Source organism: Medicago truncatula, chromosome 5 (assembly GCF_003473485.1).
Source record: "Medicago truncatula cultivar Jemalong A17 chromosome 5, MtrunA17r5.0-ANR, whole genome shotgun sequence".
NCBI classification, from domain to species: Eukaryota; Viridiplantae; Streptophyta; class Magnoliopsida; order Fabales; family Fabaceae; genus Medicago; species Medicago truncatula.
This window is the reverse complement of record NC_053046.1, coordinates 15,949,638-15,965,767: the sequence shown is the minus strand read 5'-3', so window position 1 is coordinate 15,965,767 and position 16,130 is coordinate 15,949,638. Positions and strand designations below refer to the sequence as shown.

Sequence of the window (16,130 nt, the reverse complement as noted above, 5' to 3'; positions counted from 1 at the left end):
AAAATTTATTTCATTTCTTAATATGTGTAATTTATTCATAAACGACAAGTATTGTAAAACGGAGAGAATACTACCTAAAAGACACTTGTTAGCATTACTTTTTCTTCGTTATTTTACACTTTGGACAAGTATACTCCTATTTTGAATTGGAAACAGGACAACTCTACTCTTCATTACTATTGGAAACAGGACTTAATATTCTTTTTTCAGCGACGTTTCTCATTCAAAACATCTTGGGTTCCGCTGTTGGTGGTGTTAACGAGTGCTAATCATTTTCCAAAGTTTATTGGAAACTACACTCCACTTTCTAAACGTTTAGTCTTCATCTTCACTGTAATGCAGTACTCTATAGGTCTATAAATAAAAGGTCAGTGTACAGTTATCAAACGTGCAGCTCAAAAAAAAAAAAAAAAACATCATCTTATATTTTAACAATGGAAGTTGAAAGTGAGAGCACAGCAGGACCAAATTGGCTTGATCTTCCTAGAGATTTGACATCAAATATCCTTCAGAGGCTTGGTGCATTTGAAATTTTAACAAGTGCATGCGGAGTGTGCCCTCTTTGGTGGAACATTTGCAAGGATCCTATCTGCATGTGCGATTATAGTTCATACTATAATAATTTTTTCTTTTGGAAGGTGTCCAATAATGATTATGATAAAGAGGAAATGGTGAAGATTTGTTGCAATGCTATTGAACGAAGCTGCAATCATTTGGAAGACATTGATATTGAGGGATTCGGCAATGATGATATTCTTAATTGCATAGCTAATAAGTACTCTTTTTTCAAATTTTTTGTTCCTTAATATTTGTTGTTTTTATCTGGCATTTTTTTGATAGTTTGGTAATTTAAATTTTACAGTGGCAGTCACCTACGTTCCATGCGGTTTGTAGATTGCTATGAAATTTCAGAAGAAGGATTTAGTGAAGCTGTGAGGAAGCTTCCGCTGTTAGAGAAGCTTGTCATTTCAGATAACAGGCTAACTGAGGTATCTATTGCAGTCCTTGGCCGATCTTGCCCTCTTTTGAAATCACTTAAAATTAGTAGATTGGGGGTTTATGCCGCCAAGCCTTCTGATGATTTGGCCTTAGTTATTGCTGATACGATGACTAATCTATGCTATCTTGATATCAAGGGAGACAACCTCACTAATGATGGTTTGCTCGCCATTCTTGATAAATGCCCTTTTCTTGAATCTCTTGACCTTCAAGGATGTCGTTATCTAGAATTAAGTAAAAGTTTGGAGAAAAGGTGCATTGATCCGATCAATCATTTGCGACTGCCAAATTTTTATGTCTTTGATGACTATGATTACTCCCCTTGTGAATATGACTTTGGCGGAGACTATGATTCTTGGTACTACTGAATGTTGTAGTATTGGTGATATGATGAAAAATAAGGTTTTTATATTATACGGTGGATTTCTTGTCATGTACTCCCTCCGGTCTCAAATGTAAGCTACGTGGTATTTATAAAGATTACGTACATCATTTATTGGATGAATTTAAAAAGTGAAAAGTTGCTTATATTTGAGACCGGATGAAGTATTTATTGTGATCCTTGATGATACTCATGCTAATGATGTTTTAAAGGATTTTGTTGAAGGCAACCTAATTGGCATGCTTTGTTAAACAATTGGTTAGGACTATCAATGTTTTTGTTGCTGAATGATTCCGATTGTGGTTTTTGTTTTTGAAGTTTTAACAATTTTAATGAAAGTCTATGTGTGATTTCACCTTGGTCGTATAGGAAAACGCATAAAAAAATGTGATAAGAATTAATTAGAGTAAAATTTGTAGTATTTCCTTTTTGCCTCAATTATGCAGTAATCAACCACTTATTGCTTGTATTAGCTTATACTATAAACTAAGGAATAAGTTTTACTCTATTCATTAGTTAACTTGAGAACATGTTTCCCTCTCTTGTACCGAAAAAAAAAAAAAACTTGAGAACGTGATTCATGCTTTGATTTTACATGTGCACTCTCTTAAGATGGATACATCGCTAGTCATTATAACTTTTAGGGTACGGTATAAGTACACCGTTTAGTTGCAATCCCAACACAAATACAAAACTCAAATCTAAATTCATATCATTCCATCTCCTTGACAGGTCCTATGTATGTACATGGTACAACATTAAGAGACAAAAACAAGTGTTTGTCTTTGTTACTACTAGTTCACTAATATTCCTTGAGAACCTTCGATATGCGTGGTATGCATCTTGAGATCGTATAAAAGTGAACGCATGCAAAATAAACATTAACTAAGATACCGTTTGGCCCGGCTTTTTTTCAGCTTTTCTAAGTTTTTAAGGAGAAGTTAAGCCAAACACAATATCAATAAAGTACCTTTGAAAAAAAGTACTTTTTTTAGAATCCATAAAATTGAATGAAATGAGTTTTAACCAAAAGTTGTTGAATGCTACTTCAAAAAACTATTTCTCCCCAATTTATTTCACAAGCACCTCTTTTCAACTCCCGTCGGCAACCTTTTGTTTTATTTTTTCAATATGTTTTTTTCTTCTATTTTATTTTTTTTTTATTTTTTTTAACCGGTCCACTTAATTTTTTAATGAGATTCCATTTAAGTTTATTATCTATTTTTTTAAGGAATTTTATTATCTTTTTATCACTTATATATTAATTTCAATATCTTTTGATCATCACAACCTCGTAAATATTTGTATTCATACTGTCAATGAATGACACCGAATATTTTTATTCCCTTTCTTCAACCACGGAAATACACACACTTTAGCGTTTAGAGTAATACTTTATGTTCTTCTTTTTGTTTTTTTTTTGTTATGCTAATGCGTATAATTTTTGTTAGTGTTGTGTAATGCGTATAATTATTTTTATAAAATTTTGATTTTAATTAAAAATACAAGTGTAGTTGCCTAAAAAAATTATATTTATATATAATTTACACATTTGTATTGTAACAAACTATGCATATCTTTTTCTTATTAAAAAAACTAAACATATCTTTTTCAATGACACCAACAATGTAACAAATATAATATTATATAATATAAATTCTTATCTTTTTGACCAACACTAATAATATGGTATTCTTATAACAAAATTTGTTATAGAGTATAATTGGAAAAGATACTGTACAAATTTGTATTAATGTTACACAAAATAAACGTCGTTGAGTAAATATAGTATTGGTAAAAATATATCTTTTATATTTTAAACATTTTTTCCCTTCAAAAAATCTTTTAGACATTTTTTTATTTATTATGTTAATTCATAATGAATTCAAAGTTTTTTTATTTATAGACAATGCATAAATATATGCAAGGTCCCGGGTTCGAACCCCAGACACCACCAAAAAATAATAATTTCAAAGTTTTGTACAATATTTTGCCAAACAGCTTTTAACTCAAAAATAACTTTAGAACTAAAAAAAAATAAAGAAACCAAACAGCTTTAGCCTTTTTCTTAAAGAACTTTATTTTAACTTTGTTTTAAAATAGCTTTTAGACCGAAAAAAAGCCTGGCCAAACGGTACTTAAATAAAATAATAATGTGGTTCATGTTAATAAGACCTTTTAATTGTATGATGACTTTGAATTCTCAAAGTATCAAATTGGTTTCTTCAAACACAATCCCAACCAATATTTGAATAATGGCGTCGTTTCTGGTAGGAGATTTGAATAGGTCTTCTACGGTATGAGACATTAAAAAATACTATTTTTTTTATAACAAAAAATGACATGTGTTACCGTTAGATTGACAAAGAACACTGATCTTACCATAATCCCTTCAAATTAGATTTTTTTTCATTTGGTAGATCTAAGAGAGAGAGAGAGACGTGTACCGTAGCAACTGCATTTTGTTGCTCTTCTCACTGTAATTTAATGGAGAACAATAGACCCTTATAGCTTTAAGTGCCTCTGATAATTAATTGGAACAATGATTGAAGATTAAAAATCCAATATATAGTATGAATATACAAGTACAATCTCAATTTTTTGCAAAAACTCAAAAGAGAAAAATGAAGAAAGAGCATCCATTGTTTGAGAACCAAAACAGAAGGATTTTCAAACCCCCTTAAAGACACCTACCAACCTTCTATCCCAAGTTATTTATTTATTTTTCGTATTCTGGTCAAAAATGTAACTAACACATGCTAGATTCTTCTCTAGGGAAGCATTAAATTAGAAGCGGAAGAGTCTAAATTTAATTAAATCTTGCGGAAAATCATTAACCCATTTTCAATTTAGATTAAGTAACTCCATAGATGTTAGATGTGCAGGAGAATTACGAAGGTGGGAGTAAGAACAAGAGATTGATGGTTTTTTTTTTTACAAAAACAAGAGATTGATGTTGTTGTTTGTGGTGGGCGAGTAAGAGACATGGATGGAAAAAGAGAAAGATGATGAAACATATTGTAAAAATAATCTAATATTTAGAGAGTATGATAATACTATAATCTTCAAAAAATTTCAGATACATCTAATGGTTGACATCAATTTTGTAAAAGAAAAAAAAAAAAAACACAAGTCTCCTACGGCAGGAGACCTAAAGAGGTTACCTACCGTAGCCTTTGCCTTGAATAATAGTGTTTCTGGCTTGTTAAACGTGGCTCGATTCTAGTCTTTACATGGATTTGCTCTTTGGATTTATTTTAATTACGTGCTTGGTTTGGCATTGAAACCACGGGCCCGTTTCCGGTGGAAGACCTCAATAGGTCTCCTACCATAGGAGACATGCTCTTTTTTTTTTTTTTTTTTTACAAAAATGAATGTGAGTCATTGGATAAAGGTCAATCTAGGGGTGTACATGGGTTGGGTAAACCCAAAAAACCCATCAAACCCACTCAAAAAAACCCAAAAAAGTGGGTTGGATTGGGTGATTGGGTGGATATGGTTTTAAAAAATGAAAAACCCATAAAAAATAATGGGTTTTGGGTAAAACTGGACCCATACCCAATAAACCAACTTACACAATAATTTTCAAATTTTAATTTCATTTTCATAGGGATGAACAAGAATAACAAATGTTTTGATCATAAATTTAGTTTAATTTCTAAAATTGACACAACACATCCTCTATATTGAAAATAAAAAAAATATTAGAGTTACAAATTATGATGTTGCAATTTATAGTTACTTTGATGCTAAAGCAATTTTACGTCATTCAACTTTAATTTATTTCAAGTATTCGATGATTAAACTTATTATTTTATGATGCTAAAATATAGTGAAAATAGGTTACATAATTATTTTAAGAAAATAAAAAGTTGAGAAATTTTTATGAAAAAAATACAAGGACTCGTCGTACTTACACCCCTAGGTCAACCAACCCTTAGATCAAAATGCTTACCGTACACCTTCAACATTCAATTGTTTTCTTTTATTTTAAATTAGTAGTGTATTTTTCTTGTGTTGGTCTTATAACTTGCATTTGTAGGTCAAGCCAGTATTAGTTACCTGTTGTTGCAGGTCATCAGTAATATATTAATCACATGTAACTTTAAAAATAATTTGATGTATATATGTATGTGGTTTTTCCAAACTACAAAATTAATAGTTAACTTTAATATTTAACTATTAATTGTTTGTTTTTAAGGAAAAAATAATATAAATTTTTAAGTTTGGGGGGCATTTTGCACATAAGTGCAAAACTTCAGGGGGATATTTGCAAAACGTCATGTTCACTAACAGAAAAATTTGACGGAGGGGGTAAATTGACTAACATTGTGAAATTTCAGGGGGGTAATTGAAGTTTTGTTAATTTTAGGGGGATAATTGATGAAACTTACAATTTCAAGGGGGAAATTGATTATTTACTCATTACTTTATTAAAGACAAAAATTAAACATTATACTCCGTCCGTCCCTCAATAAATGACCTAGTTGACAATATACATTATTGACTTAATATACTTTGACCATATTTTTCTACTAATTCACAAAGATAAATAATATCATGTAAGATGTTGTTGGAATCGTCTCGATGAATATTTTTAAAATATTAAGTTTTCATTATTTTTTTTTTAATAGAGAATTGAAGATATCAAAGATAAAACATATGCATTGGTACGTGTGTCGAAGTCAACTAGATCATTTGATATGGGACGGAGAGAGTAATATACATTACTAGTGGATCAACATGTCTAAAGATCTATGTCATTGAAAACTTCTTTCTAAATTCAATGGCTAAAAAACATTTTAGAAACCAAAAAAAAAAAAAAAATGTAGTCACCTACGGTAGAAGACCCATTGAAGTCTCCTACCGTAGCCTAAGCCTTGAAACCACATCGTATCAAGAATATTACAGTCCAAATGCACTTTTTCAAACTATATGTTCTAAATGCCCTAATTCTATTTTATTTATTATGGTAAAAAGGGATTAAAATATAAGATTTTTTTTTTAATTTAATGGGTTTGTGCAACCTGGCCCTCCCAAATACTTTAAGATTTTCAATTCTTGATAATTTCAAATTGATTTATTAAGATAAAGAAAAAAAATACACCTAAAAATTAATTTTTCATCAATTTATATTTGTTTGCACCACGTCTAGTATGTCTATTTAATAAAAAATATATCCAAAAACTACAATTTTTTATCAATTTAAATCTTGTGAATTTTCAGTACGCTAGTTAAAAAAAAAGAAGTTATTATCTGATAGTAGAGATTGAACCATCGAGCCATTGAGCAAATAGAAGAATGTCATTTTAATATCTTCCAATCAAATTCGAGCTTATGAATGAACTTTTTTTTAGATGAGTAATCAGAAACATCGGAATATAAATTTTATTAATAATCAAATCGCGGATAAATGCATTAACAAAGATTGACCAATAATGTGAGAAATTGACGTGGTTACCAACTTTGAGGTTTGTAGAAGTAACTTAATCCTCTTTCTGTCATTTTCATATCTTCAAATAAAATTCGAGCTTATGAATAAAAAAAAATTAGATCGTAGTAATCTTAAACATCGGAATATAAATTTTATTAATAATCAAATAGCAGATAAATGCATTGACAAAGATCTATGCATCACCAATAATGTGAGCTTAACAATACAAAATTAGGGGCACTTAGGTCCTCCTCTCTTAGTTCTCATGTTAGCATAGCATGGGCATTCTTCCTTGTGACCATATGTTCCTGATGGGACACACAAACATTTTGCACAACAGTAGTTGCAATAGGTTAGACATGCCTTCTTGTACATAGTTGCTGAACAACGAACATCACATGCACCTGCACAATCTGCAGAAAAAAAATATTTCAGTTGCGATAACATTAGTAAATAAAATTATTTTGCGTCGCAACGTATTATTTCATAAGAATATTTAGAAAATAAAAAATATTAGATAGAATTACTACCTTGAGGACGAAGAGAACCTTCTCCACCAGCCTATAGAGATATATTTTTTCATTTACAATAGAAAGTTAAAAAAAAAAAAAATCAGATTTCGGTGTTAATTTAAGGGGAAAACAAATAAATGAAGAGTGAAACTCAATAATTGGTATTTTCAATTATATATCAATGATATGCAGAGGGAAAAAAATAAAAAAAGAGTTAAAGAATAGAGTGGGAGATAGAATCACTCACATAGGTCTCTTGGATCACAAAAGTGATAACAAGCATGAAAAGAAATGCACAAATGAATTTAGCCATTGTGGTCTGGTTTGTCTTTCACTCTTGCTCTTGTACATAGTCTCTGGTTGGGGCAGAGAGTTATATAGAGGCAAATGATAACACAGTTCAATGAACGAGGTTTTAAGTCAAAAGAAAAAGATAAGTAATGCTTTTCATAACTTTCAAATATCTTAAATGCACTAATTAAAGAATAAAAAAAAATACAAATGCTACACATAAATTTACTTAAAAATAGGGATAAAAAGTGGTCATTGGAAATTTTATACTAAGATTCGAAGGAAAATTTAGATAGACTGAAATAAAAAGTTTGTATATTTACGGGACCGAAAACATATTTAACCCAATTTTAAATCCGACTAGTTTCTATGCATTAACGGTGCAAAACTTTTTTACACATACTCCAATCAATCTCATATTAAGTGATGAGACAAACATGAGTTTCACCCAATAAAAAAATAAGTATTATGATGAATGTTAGAAAGATGATGTTCCTATCATTTCTCAATAATTGTATATATAAGTTAGAGAAATTCACCAATATATGATATATTATGTGTAAATGAAAAAACTATCCTTATAAAAAAAATTATATTTAATTTTCGAAAATATTTATAAATTCATATTCATATTTTGTAACTTTTAATAATAATTTGACTTTCAAATGTGCTAATTCCAATAAATTAGTCATTAATATTTGTATTTATTTTAATTTCATATCAAATAGTCTTTTTTTAAAAGAAAATTCATATCAAATTAGATAAAAGCTTTAAACTAATATTCATAATTTGTAACTTTTAATAATAATTTGACTTTCAAATTTGCTAATTCCAATAAATTAGTTATTAATATTTTATTTTTTTAATTTCATATCAAATTGCCTTTTATATTTATATTTGATTAGATTCCAAAATTTATATTTTAAATTACATTTTATAGGGAAATAAATGGTTTATTTTCTTGTCATATCTTACTAGTTTCTAACTCAAGTAATATTCAAGATAAAAAATCTAACTAAAGAGACAAGAGATTTTAACTAGAGAGGCAAACCCTAATAAGTTTCAGGATTAACTTACATATTACTATATTGTATCATCGAACACTAGATTTAGACCCGAACAAAAATTACTTTACCAAAAAATGATTGGTTCAAGTGATAAAAAAAAAAATTACTTTACCAAAAAATGATTGGTTCAAGTGATAACACAGTACAATTAACGAGGTTTTGAGTCAAAATAAAAATACAAGTAATGCATTTCATAACTCTCACTAATTAAAAGAATAAAAAAAAATATATGTACCAAAAAAAAATCAAAAATATAATTCACTTTGAAAAACTATACAAAAAAAAGGATTTTTTTACATACAAATATGTTTGGTCGCATAACAAGATAAAATAGAAAATTAGATAACAATATGATATGATAGCGATGACATAGACGTTTATCATTCATATATTTGGTTCATACATGATAAAAAAAAAAAAACAAGATATCTTTATTTTACGATTCATGTATCTAATGCACACTTTTTTCTCGCAATAAGTATTTAGTTCACACATGATAGTTACAAGATAAGATTATATATAAATGACAAAATCATCCTTATGAAACAAAAACAAAAATTACACAATTCATATTTTTAATTGAAAATGAAAATCAAGTAATGAATTTTTTTTTATAAGTCAAGAGAAAAAAGACATCAAAAAGAATAATGTACAACTAAGTTGGTATCCAACTCTAATTTGTTGTCAATTGCTCATATAAATATTATTAAAAAAGGGCAAAAATTACATAAAAACTGGACGACATAAAACCTGACCCAGTAAGCAACCCTAACGGGCAAACCATAAAAAAAGATCCACAAAGTGAATCCAACCTTAATCAACTACCAGGCGGGTTTATAGTTTGGCGAATGACTCGATCGTCAACACAAAATCGGATCACGTATCATCAACTCCCTGCAACAACAGCAGCAAGTATTAACGACTATTTCGAGTCTGATAGGTCCTATGTCAAACAATAGGATGATTCTTGAGAGTGGGGAAAGGATTCGACCGCCAACATGGTAATTAGCGAATCCACCCGCACCAACCATTTACTACGATGATCAACAACAAATTAACAGTCATTTATAGCCCAACCACAGTACCACAACCACCTCCAAAGAAAGGAAGGTAACGAATGATTCGAATAACCCACCAAAATCAATCCACACAGCGGCGAAAAAAGTCCAAAATGGCGGCGACAAATCCAGATAAGCTAAATCCATAGCCAGACACTCTAAATTTACAACAACAATTCCATATTTTGAGAACGGCAAATGAGCTCAGCCGCCAACACGGTAACGAGTCCACTCAGCCATTCCTAGCTAACAATCCGCAACAAATCTCAGATAAAAAACGACCCAAATCAAAGCTTGTGAAACGGATAATAACATGCAATAGAGTAACTCAACCGACGACGGCGACGGTAACCATAGAACATGAATCCAAACCAGATCTACAAATCGAGCCCAGATCGTTGACGCAGAAGCAAACACCTAAGGAAAAACCTCTATGAAACATGCGAAACAATAGGTTGCGTGAGCATGACAAAGTCATCCGTGGAGGTGCCGACAGCCACTTGAGCAACCCCAGTTAGGGTTTTGAGTGGTGCATCTATGAAGACGGCGATAGCACCACCCTCCTTCAATGGCGACATCTTGATAAACAAGGTTTGGATTTGGGAGGAGAATGTGGAAGTTGGCAGTTGTTTTTGAAGAGAGATCGTTTTTCAATAAAAGAGAAGGTCGGCCTGTAAAATAATCATATTACTTTCTATGCTTTAACAGTGTAAAACCTTTTTACACATGTATTTAATCAAATCATGCTAAGTATATATGTGTAGAGATATTTTGGGAACTAACCTTGTTTGAAAGAAAAAGAGTTTCCTTATAGCATTTCATTAATAATAAGAGAGTTTATACAACGAGGTACATGATAATGAAATTTGGGACTAACAGATAATGCGACAACCCTAGCAAGGGTGTGAGCTACCTCATTTGGTTGTCGCATGTTAAAATCGACATTAGAGTTTGAGAAATGTATGGTAAAAAGACTTCGACATTCTAAAATCACTTGCCTAAATTCAGTAACGTCAACCTGACGATGATGGAAGGTGTCTGTTTTAATCTTTGAATGCAAGGCGAAATCGACGTTGTCAAATTGCATTTCACTTAGCAATTGTAAGGCGTGGAATAAACCCAGAGCTTCTCCGATGGAAACAGAACACGTAGGAGGGAGGGAGGGAGAGGGAGAGAGAGAGAGAGAGATTGTTTTATCTAACATAAAGATAACTTCGTGTTGACATATACATATGTCAATGCTTGTTATTTGCAACTGATTCGAAAATGAAGTATCGACATTATATTTCAGACGAACTCATTGTGGACGCTGCCACCTGACCAAAGCTATATCATTCGTTGTTGTAGTAGAAGGATCTGGAGTTGTACCTGAATCGTCTTGTCCTACCAGTGTTGTCGTTTCGTTTGATCATTATGAACTAAAAAATTTTATGCGTGTTGCGACTAGCTACTGGAATAGTAACGTTAGTTGCATACCAATCCTCAATAAGGTGTTTCTATGACATCTTCCCAAAGATTGCAAAATCCCTCACAAAGTTTTCACCCATAATATTTCCATCCATGTGATCCCCATTTAATGGTTCATAAAGTATTGATATAGAGTGACTTGTACCAATATACCATTGCGCCCCACCTCGCCTATGAAGTGTTCAAAATACTTCTCCATACATAGCTAAGATTGTGACCTCAATTTGCTGTCAAGTACCTTCATGAAGGAAAATATCGAGCCTTGTAAATACGAGAGATAAGAGAATCAGGTTCTATCTGAAATTTCCAACCTTGTTTTCCTAAGATAGCTAGATTAAAAGCAGTCAAATCTTTAAATCCCATACCTCCATGGTTTTTAAAACCATTTGTTCCCCTCGTCTTAATTTTCATATGGTGAATAACCTCAATAGCTACCATGGCATTGTCAAGGATCGACCTACCCGAAAGAAAAGTAGATTGATTATCATAAATACATTTAGGTAGAACGCCTTTCAGTCCATCGGCAAGCACTTTGGAGATAAGCTTATACAAAACATTACACAAAGTTATGGGGCGCCAGTCTTTCACTGTAGTATGAATGTTATCCTTTGAAATGAGAGTTATATTTGTTGTATTTAAAGAAGCTGGGAACTGACCTAGTTCTAACCATTCACAACAATCCTTAAATATGTCTTCACTACAAATGGACCAGAAATGCTGATAGAACCCCGGTTATTAAAACCATCAGTGCCTTGGCATTTATTGGGGTGAATCGAAAAGATTGCATCTCTAAACTCTTTCTTTTAGAAAGGTAAAGTAAGTACAACATTATTAGTGTCTGTAATAGAGTGTCGAATGACCTCCACCACAAGTGCGGTATTGTTGAGCTTTCTTTGAAATAAATCCAAAAAATAGTTCTTTGCGAAAGTACTCATTCTAGGATTATCGGTAACCTTTACATTCTAGAGTGTCGAATGCCCTCCACATTGATTATTTTAAGAAAGTTCTAAATTCAGTGGTGTTCAATACGGACCACCACTTGTGTAACATTGGCATTTTAATGGTATATAACGTTGGCTAATTAGGGTGTGCCACGTGGCACACCTTTTTTTTTTTTAAACAAAAATCAAATAAGCTAGAATGGAACAACACGTGAGGGAGAGAAAAGAAAGAACAGAAGGGCGACAACCCTTTTCTTCTTCTTCTTCCGTCCATTTCCAAACAAAACCCAGCCACCATCATCAACTTGTCGACCACCGCCGGCCGCCGCTGGTCTGTGTTTGAGCAGTTTTACTGTCGTGCAGCATGTGCTGTTTTTTCAGGACTGTTTTTACATATTTGTTTTCGTGTTTTTACCTGTTTATTAACAACAAGTTTATGCGTTTCTGATTTTTTTTGACAGCATGTTTATGCATTTTTGGTCATTGACAGCAGCTTGTTGAGTTTCTATAGGTTTTTTCACTATAACAATCCAACAATCAATCTCAAATTCAAATAATGTTAAGGTAATTTCTGAGATTTTTTCACAACATATGTTATCAGTTTCTTTCAAAAAATCGCAAATCAACCTACTAATTAAGATATAACTGAAAGAATCCTAAAATTCATTCCAAATCAAGTTCATCAAATTTGAAAAGGAAAGATTGTGAAGGAAAAAGGAAGAATTGACGGCGGCCTATGGCATAACCGTGATCGACGGTGGAGAGGAAGACAACGACAGAGGCAAAGAAAAGTTGATGGTGGGTTCAGAAGTGAGGTCGCTGGGAGAAGGAGAAGAGGAAAGCTATGTTCTTTCTTTTCTCTCTCTCACGCACGTGTTGTTTCATATCAACTTTATTTGATTTTTTTTTTAAAACAAGGTGTGCCACGTGGCACATTCTAATTGGCTAATGTTATATACCATTAAAATGTCAATGTTACACAAGTGTTGTCCGTTCAATACCCCATGTTATAGGAATATAACCCTTACCCAATACTTAAGAAATAAATTTTAAGAAAGTTCTTAATTCCTCATGTTGTAAGAAATATATCAAAGTTGTCACAGATTAGAATATTAGTTATATCAAACAAATTTGAATTTTTTTTTCATTTTTGAAATATAATCAAATACACGCATGTAACTATGTAAGCATCGACAAAGATAATGTTTAATAAAGTATAACCAAATATATTACATTACTACAAATTTGATTAAATACTTTGCTTAGATAATATTTTCCATACATATAATTATAATATTATTCACTATTATTTTACTAAATAGTGTTCAACATGCTAATAACTTTTACTGTGATGTAAATAAATTGGTAAGTTGCATAACTTGTTGACAGGTCCGGCCCTAGGGCATAGGTCAGGGGTTCGACGGCCTATGTCTCATGTCGGTAGACGGCCCAAAAGTTGTTTTTAAGGTGGGCGGTGTAAATATAAATATTTGGTTTTTGGGGGTATATGTAGCAAAATGCTCTGAAAATGCCCCAAACATTGACATGTTGAAGGGTTGGGCTGAAATCTGTAATGTTTTCGGCTCTTTGGCGCGATTTGCTATATATATCCCATGTAGCACAAATATTTCTATATAAACCCTCCTATAAAAAAAATTGGTTGTTCTTAATAATGTGCTCAAAAATTTGTTATTGAAGAAATTAGTGATATTTTTTTGGGCCCTTTGTTCCTAATAATGTGTCTCACTAATTTAAAAAATATTGGTGATATTTTTTATCAAAGAAATTGAGATAATTTTCATAACAAAACAAATCTTATTTTAATTGAAAATGGGCCTACTAGAGATATTAATCTTAATATTATCTTTCAAAATTCCAAAAAAAACTATATCAATATAATAATGTCATCTTTCTTGAATTGATTGAAAGGATTGCAGAATTGAATTTGATAATGCAAGATCATGCGAAACACATTCATCAATTATGAAACCGATGTGAGATCACTACAAAAAAAAAAAAAAACAATGTGAGACGCATCAACGTTTTTGTTTGTTCTCTGCTTCTACGGTTTTTATTTTGTTTTGGTGTCTATAGAGTATTTGATTTATTTTTAGATGTTATCTAAAAACAATTTATTAGGTAATGAAAAGCGAAATATAAAAAAAAAAACGAAATGAAAAACTAATAAAAACCCAACAATGAGCTAAAAAAAAATGTAGGCTTGATTGCACTTTTAGCCCCCTATCTTTCCAAAAGTTGCGATTTTGGTCCCCTAACTAATTAAAATACAAAACAGCCCCCCTATGTATTGGACCTTTGGCAGTTTTGGCCCCCAAGGCCGCTTTTGACTTAGTCTTCGCTGACGTGACACCCACAATGGTCGACATGTGCCGCCTCGCTTAAGGGATGTGAGTGCCACGTCAGCGAAGATTAAGTCAAAAGTGGCTTTGGGGGCCAAAATTGCCAAAAATCCGATACATAGGGGGCTGTTTTGTATTTTAATTAATTAGGGGCCAAAATCGCAACTTTTGAAAAGATGGGGGGTTGTGTACGGTACCTTTAAGTCAATAACTAATCAAATGGAACCCTGGCCTAGGAGACCACCGATATGAGGATATGACCCGATACACAACCCCTAGGGAGGAGCACCCAAAGAGGTTGATTATCCCTCTCATAGGGTGACATCCTAACTGACATGACCACATCATGCCCAATTATCGGTCTACATAGTAGTATCTTCCTTGAGACAGGTGCTTCGTATGGATTTAGGGTAAAGGGTCATATTTACTACACATCAAGAGGGAAAACCTTAGGATCATGCTCTAAACCTGGACAGTGTCACACCTCTTTTAGGAAGAATATGCAGAAATCATCCTATTATTTGTTGGAAAAAAATTAACAATGTGAGATGCATATATCATCCTTGAAGTAGGGGTGTTCAAATCCAAACTGATCCAAACTAATACCGCAAACCGATCCAAATTAATACCGCAAACCGATCCAAAAAAACGAAAACCGCACAAAACCGAATAATATTTGATGTGTTTGGATGACATTTTATAAAAATCACTCGAATTGAATTGGATTTTGGATTGACTTTTTAAAACCAAACCAAACTGAACCAAACCGCATACATGTATTTTAATATATATTTCCATTTTTATAAGTATAATATATTATATTAAGCTATTATTATTTTTCTTTTTAATTCTTTTAATACTACATATGAGCTTAATTTAATCAATTGTGTTCCTATTTCATATGTTTCAAAGATAACAAATCATTTTTATTTGACTAAAATATGATTTTAGTCCCTGCAAATATGCCTCGTTTTGGTTTTAGTCTCTGTAAAAAAAAAAAATTGTTTTTGGTCCCTGCAAAATTTTTTGTTTTTGAAAATAGTCTCTGACCCCACTTTTGTGATTATTTGCATACGTGACACATTATAACTGAACCAATTTTGTAGTTTTTGGTCCCTGCAAAATATTTTGTTTTTAAAAAAGGTCCTTGCAAGATTTTTTGTTTTTGAAAATAGTCCCTCTAGCGACTATTTTCAAAAACAAAAAATTTTGCAGGGACCAAAAACAATTTTTTTTTTTACAAGGACTAAAACCAAAACGAGGCATATTTGCAGGGACTAAAACCATATTTTAGCCTTTTTATTTTGTACTATTCATTTTTTTATAAATCATATGTTATATTTTGTTTCAAACCTATTATTTTATCATATTTTTATAAGATTATTATTAATAAAAAAAAGTTACATTTTGTAATTTGGATATCCAAAAATCGATCCAAATTAAAATGCAATAAATTGGATCAGATCGAATCGGTTTTTAAAAGTTAATCATCCAAAACCGAACCGAACCGCGTATAATTTTATCTTTGGATCAGATGAGCTATTGCCTCAAAACCGATCCAAATCGGACCACAAACACCCCTAATCCATACCTATATAGGAAATATGAAGTTTTTTTTT

General features: G+C 31.6%; 2 protein-coding genes across 2 annotated transcripts; one reads left to right on the top strand and one right to left on the bottom strand.

The window, feature by feature from the left end:
- The first annotated feature begins 434 nt into the window (after positions 1 to 434).
- On the top strand, positions 435 to 1,367 carry LOC11417050 (F-box protein SKIP19). The gene is made up of 2 exons (XM_003613396.1): positions 435 to 775; positions 863 to 1,367. The coding sequence occupies exons 1-2, from the start codon at positions 435 to 437 to the stop codon at positions 1,365 to 1,367; spliced, it is 846 nt and encodes a 281-aa protein (XP_003613444.1).
- A 5,661-nt stretch (positions 1,368 to 7,028) lies between these two features.
- Positions 7,029 to 7,662, bottom strand: LOC11417048 (gibberellin-regulated protein 12). The gene is made up of 3 exons (XM_003613394.2): positions 7,575 to 7,662; positions 7,346 to 7,376; positions 7,029 to 7,228 (listed from the first exon to the last, which is right to left on the bottom strand). The coding sequence occupies exons 1-3, from the start codon at positions 7,638 to 7,640 to the stop codon at positions 7,047 to 7,049; spliced, it is 279 nt and encodes a 92-aa protein (XP_003613442.1). The 5' UTR covers positions 7,641 to 7,662; the 3' UTR covers positions 7,029 to 7,046.
- Positions 7,663 to 16,130: the final 8,468 nt, after the last annotated feature.